General features: G+C 52.0%; 1 protein-coding gene across 1 annotated transcript; it reads left to right on the top strand.

Moving 5' to 3' along the window:
* Nucleotides 1-339: 339 nt before the first annotated feature.
* Nucleotides 340-1,083, top strand: BDV37DRAFT_48370 (uncharacterized protein). Its single transcript, XM_032090737.1, has one exon. The coding sequence runs from the start codon at nucleotides 517-519 to the stop codon at nucleotides 1,015-1,017; it is 501 nt and encodes a 166-aa protein (XP_031935149.1). The 5' UTR covers nucleotides 340-516; the 3' UTR covers nucleotides 1,018-1,083.
* The last annotated feature ends 4,917 nt before the right edge of the window (nucleotides 1,084-6,000 follow it).

The raw sequence follows: 6,000 nt of genomic DNA, 5'->3' as shown, positions 1-6,000 counted from the left end.
AAAAAAAAAAAAAAAGAAATAAATAAATTGAAATAAAAATAAAATTAGCCTTCCAAAACCCCAATCAAAAAAGGAAGCTGAACCCAAAGGGGAAAACCAGAGGTTAATGATCCGAACCTGAGTTATTGATGCTTTGGGGTATCCCCGAGGAAGAGCCGACATGGATTGTTGCACTCTAATACGATTCAAACTCACCTCGGCCCCGATCGACAGATATCCATTGGCTGCGATGACCAAGTCAAATTACACGCTTATCAGCTTATCGCCGTTATCTCTCCAGGTCATCATGGTTGCTATGTGGGCAATGGAATTAATATGATTATCAACCACTAGCGCGGTGGACCTCGCGGTAATCCATCCCGTGGGGCCGAAAAGACAACGAAGAGCAACCTGGAAGAAAACAAGCAAGACACAGCACTAGCTTGACGGCGGTTGCCCAGGGAGGTGCGAACTGACAGCTGGTTCGAAAAGCTGTCGCTACCCCGCTATTCAGTGCACATTTCCCGTTCACAGAGCATGCACGATGCCTGGTCATCCCGCGCCGGCCTCATTTTCTTAACGGCCGTGATTATTTTGATTCTCTTGGCATACTCGCCTCGACAAACTGGGTCTGTCTGGATGCCAGGATGTACCGGGGAGTGGGTGAAGCTCGATTTGCTCGTGCGCATATCTTGCTCTCTACGGAGTACGCTGAGTCTACACGACACCCACCCTGCGTGTTGTACGATGGGCATGGTGGTGGTGCTGACCTTGACTACGATCGGGTCAATCCGACATCGCAGGACAAGTCGATGGAGCAACTACTGCAAGCGTTGCAGTTTGATACCAACCATGAAGACTTGTCTGGCTGAAATTAATCCCGACGAAAGTACATCTCCCTGGACTGGGCATCCAGACACAAGACAGAAGCGACGATCGATCGTTGCTACCTCGAACAAGACGACCAAAACCCCGCCGAGAGTGGATCCGGATTCATTTGAATCGTGGATGCCCCTTGCTTATTTCGTCGTCCCGTAGACATCATAGGACAGAGGAGGCTGTAAACTGCGTAGACTGTCTAGCATGAGCGAGCGAAAAGAGGCTATTGGCATCGGGCCTGTACTTCCCTAGCGTCAGGTCGGTTACAGACGTGAAACGGGGTGACCAGACTTACCGTACCGCAGGCGGGAACCGGATGGATACACGATCGGGTAAGATAGGAATGGAAACTCGCCGGTGAGACGAGGCATCCTTCACAAAATTCAATTGATACAGCTTCATTGGTTTCCCAATCCGTCGTTGGCCCCAGTGGCATTGACGATAATTTCGGCAAATGTCATTGCATAGACTCCGATCGTTTCGTGGGGAGCTTGGAAAAAGTTTACATTCTACTCTGGAGTATTCATCATCTAGCACTATTGCATTGAAACCCACCAATGAGCGGATGTGATGTGGTTTGGCAAGACACAAAAGTACCCCTTCAGAGGCCTTGATCATGATAGACATGGAAACAAGGACGACTAAGGATAAACTCTAAATCTGCCATGTGCATGTGGCTCCAGTCTTGTAATCATCCCAAGAAAGGGCCGAACGAAGGAGAGAGGCTCCTGTCTTCGGAGCTCGTCCGGACCAGACGGGTTGCCCGAGTGCTGGCTTCTGATCGAGTCCGCCCCGCCGGTAGCGCATGGACCTTTTGCTCTGCTATCAATGCTTCTCTGGCAGGCCGGTGCCCGATGACATCTAGCCGGTCTGTCATGTCTCCTCTCTGCTGATTGCTCCGGTCGAGACTGGAGTGGATAGGACGAAGGAATCCGATGAGCGGAGAGGCCATTCCATCCTCCGGAAGCGTACCTTGGCCCTAGTCAGGAAGAGAGGGAGAGAGAGAGAACAGGTTAGGATATCCCCTGTATGCATAATACGGGCTGTTATACGTCGACCGTGGACAGGGACCATGAGCCCAAGGTCGGCCCGATGGTCTGTGTAATTGCATGCATGCAAGGCGCATTGTCCGCGATTCAAGAGCCTGTTCCCAATATTTGTTCTATCCCTCGTTGAGATTGTTCCCCTTCCCTGGTCTGGTCTACTTTGATGACTTGGTCTCGGTCAGAAGCCGAAAGCTTCATTCTCGCATTATCGGCGGGTTAGTCAGGTATTATTCCGGGAGACATTTCGTTGGTTACCATTGTCCGTCCCTGAACAAAGGATTTCAAGAGTCCTTTCGGAATGCTTCCTCGGCTTCAGCCCTTGACTCACTGATGGTGGATGGGTACGACGTTCGGGATGTGGACTACCAACCAGAGATGATGAGGGTCTGGTTCTCAGTCCATTACTTGTGCATCTTTGAAACAGGCCATCCGGAGCGATCATTGGCGGAGTTTAACTCCCCAATACGGCCGAACGGGTCCTGAAGTGGAATCCTTGATTTTGGATCTAAACTCATGAAGGAAAAGTACTACTAATACGTGCCTGTGCCTCCGGTTTAGCGCTGGTTCGTCTGTTGCATTTTAACCGTCGGTTAGGAAGAATGGGTCCGTTTAGGTTTTAAAATAACTATGCCAATCCTTTAGATTTCCGACGTAGTGGTTGGCAAGTCTCTCATCATGCTTAGGTACGGAGTACATCAGGCTCAATGGTTTTCGAACCATTTTTGTGTATAGTTCCGAACGATATAGGGCCGGATCGTGGTCCACCCTCCGCCAGGGATCAGGGGATGGTTACATGCGAAGGATTCGAATTACGATCATGATTATGTCAAGCCTTTTCTCTCATGAAGCACAGAGAATCCTGACGGGATGAATTTTCATTTTAGCGTGCTGTAACTTCGAGAACATCCCCGACAACGTTAAAACCACGAGCTAAAATGGGTCGCCACCGGAACTCGAGTCGAGAGGTCGGTCGGTACGGTACTGGTAATACCAGTGTTCCAGGTGTCGTCTCCCCGTTGGTTTCAGTCCAGGAACTTAATTCCAGCGGGGACGCAATATAATTTTTAATGATTCATGATACATCCATTCATCCATCCCGATCCTGCCAGCGTCGGTTGGAAGTGGTCACATAGTTGCCGCTGGGAGAGGCATGGGAGCATCCCAACAAGAGTCGGAACGAGAAGAATGAACGCTCTCTCGGAAGGGGAGGATCATTGGAGGAGTGGAAATTAATTTCAGACGAGGCTGCAGTATCCCTGCGCGGATTTTCTCTTCTTAGGGCGGGAACCAGAAAATGTGACGCCGTGAGTTTCTGGAAAAGGCAAGGATGTTTAGTTCCCCCAGGATTATTACTGGTTCCGTATGGGTATGGGATGTATGGATATCATGGATTCCGTATGGATACGCCCGTTTCCTCCGCCCAGAATCAGTCCGTCATCCCATCATCCACTACTCTCTTTCTTCCTTTTCCACTCTCTGGACTTTCTCTTCTTTTTCCCTCCCCCCCTTCCCTCGTTGCTCGCCCTCTCCCCCGTATTATTCTTATATCATCGGTTTGACCGTCGCATCAGTATCTTCCCCGTGAATCACTTTTTGTTTTCCTGGTATTTTACTTTCCCTATCTGGGATTGCTCCTCGATCAAGCTCTACTTTATTCGGCCATGTGCGTCTAGAGGGTCTAGCCCCTCTCTCTTGCACTGACTCTCTTCCCTTAGACTGTCAGCCATACCATAGAAGCATCCCGGTACTAAGAAAAAGAAAAAAAAAAAGGAAAAAGAAAAGAAATTATTCTACGCCATACCTTCAATCTGGACAAATAATAACCAGGGGAAAAAAAAAAAAAAAACCAACGAAAGAGGGGCAACGAGAGGAGACCGAACGATTAAAACTGGGTCTGGGTTCATTCATGACATACATTCGTCGTCGTGAATTTCAATAGGTACGGACTGATGCATTCCACTCGCGACTTTTTAGTTGCGTGTCCGTCTCCAATGGCTCTTCCTATTCCTTTTCCTTTTTCGTTCCTTTTCCTTTTGGGATAGATTGATTATTCTCGTTACCGATTTTATTTTCTACATGGCAGTGGTGGTGGACCCCATCCACTAATTATTATTGGAATTTGATTTGGATTTGCTTCCTGTGACGGATCTCAGACCAAGTGCCTAAACTATAACTGACTTGGACCCCCTTCAGATCCTAGCTTCCCGATTCTTTTCCACCCAAAACAACTGCTGCATCCTCCATCCTGCACGCAGTGTTCGTTTAGGGCGGGTAGACTGGAATTTCGTCCTTGCGCCACGGACCAATCGCCCGCGACGCTCTCATTCCTACGTTGAGCTCTTTTTTCCCTCCACTCTCATTGCTTGCCGGGCTGATTCTTGAACCTTTTCAATCATCCTTATCTCTTTCTCCCATCCGGCTTGTGATTCCTATCTTTCCCTTTCCCCCCCCTTTTTTTCTTGTTTGATCTCCCCCTCCTCCGTCTTATCGCCTATTATCGTGATCCCCGCCCTTCCCAATAAAGAGTAGGGTGAACATGTCCGGGTTGACCCTCGGGCGAGGCCCTGGGGGCGTGCGACCGACTCAAACCGCAACCACCTTTACCACCCACCACTCGTCCGCCGATGCTGACCGCTCCAACAACATCCCTCCTACCTCCTCGCAGTTGTCCGATGACTTTTCTTTCGGCTCCCCTATCAGCCCCGCCGACTCGCAGGCCCATGAAGGCCTACTTCAAGACTCGCTCTTCCCCGAATGGGGGTCCGGTGCGCCTCGGCCTGGCATCGACAGTCCAGATGAGATGCAGAGGCAAGATCCGTTGGCGACTCAAATATGGAGGCTCTATTCTAGGACCAAGGCCCAGTTGCCCAACCAGGAGCGTATGGAAAACCTCACCTGGCGGATGATGGCGATGAGTTTGAAACGCAAGGAGCGGGAACGTGCTCAACAGTCCATGTAGGTTCCCCCTCTGCAGAGGAACGGGGTAGGCCCGCTCATGATTAACCTTGTGTCTGTGAAGGTTTCCTGTGAGACCCGGGAGCGCTGGCCCCAGTGGGATCGCTCAACTACGCATTTCCGACCCGCCCGTTGCCACTGGTAACCCTCACTCGGCCGACCTGACCGCCGACCCGATGAACCTCGACGATTTTATCGTGCCCTTCGAATCTCCTTCGGACCACCCCTCGCCCATTGCCACCAAGCACACCGACTCCACGGCGTCCGCGGCCATTCCCATCAAATCCCGGAAAGACCAACTGAGAGATTCGACCCCGGTGCCGGCCTCATTCCACCACCCGGCACAAGATCAGCGGAAGAACAGTGAATTCGGCTACGTCCCCCGTCGCGTGCGCAAGACGAGTATCGACGAGCGTCAGTTTTTCTCGCTGCAGGTGCCGACCCGGAAGCGACCGGCCGAATCCTCGCCGCAGGTGCCGCCCGTGTCCAACTCCATGTTGGCCCACGATCCGGAGCTCGCCACCGGCGTGCCCGATTATGCTTTGGATCCGCCGTCCTCGGCCTTTGGCTTTCACCAGGGCAACCACCAGCAGATCAATCACCACAACCACACCTCCCCCGGGGCGCCGTTTGGCTTGGATACGTTCGGCCTGGGAGACGATCCGATCTTGCCCTCGGCGGGCCCCTACCAATCGCAATTCACCTTCTCCCCCAGCGAGTCTCCGATGGCCTCGGGCCATCCGTTCGCGAACCTCTATTCGCATACCCCAGTGGCGTCATCCCTCAACTCAACGGATTTCTTCTCCCCCCCACCATCGGGCTACCAGTCGACGGCGTCCACCCCGCAGCCCGCCTACGATGGGGACCATTCCGTTTACTTCGATATGCCGTCCGGCGACGCGCGCACCCAACGCCGCATTCCGAACTATGTTTCGCATCGGTCCAACTTGTCCGCTTCGCTGCAGCCTCGGTATATGTTCAACCAGAACAACCATGAGCAGGCCAGCTCGTCCGCAGTGCAATCGCCGAGCTACCCCATTCCCCAACCGCAACATGTGGATCCCACCCAGGTGTTGAACGCCACCAATTACTCAACCGGCAATTCCCATGGTGGCCCCATGTTCACCTTTGGAGCCGATTC

Source organism: Aspergillus pseudonomiae (assembly GCF_009193645.1).
Source record: "Aspergillus pseudonomiae strain CBS 119388 unplaced genomic scaffold BDV37scaffold_140, whole genome shotgun sequence".
Taxonomy (NCBI): Eukaryota; Fungi; Ascomycota; class Eurotiomycetes; order Eurotiales; family Aspergillaceae; genus Aspergillus; species Aspergillus pseudonomiae.
The sequence above is the reverse complement of the archived record's forward strand: the minus strand, read 5'-3'. Positions and strand labels throughout refer to the sequence as shown.

What these genes read in the sequence shown, in the direction of transcription:
- BDV37DRAFT_48370 (XM_032090737.1), top strand. Translation starts at nt 517, where the DNA reads ATGCACGATGCCTGGTCATCCCGCGCCGGCCTCATTTTCTTAACGGCC.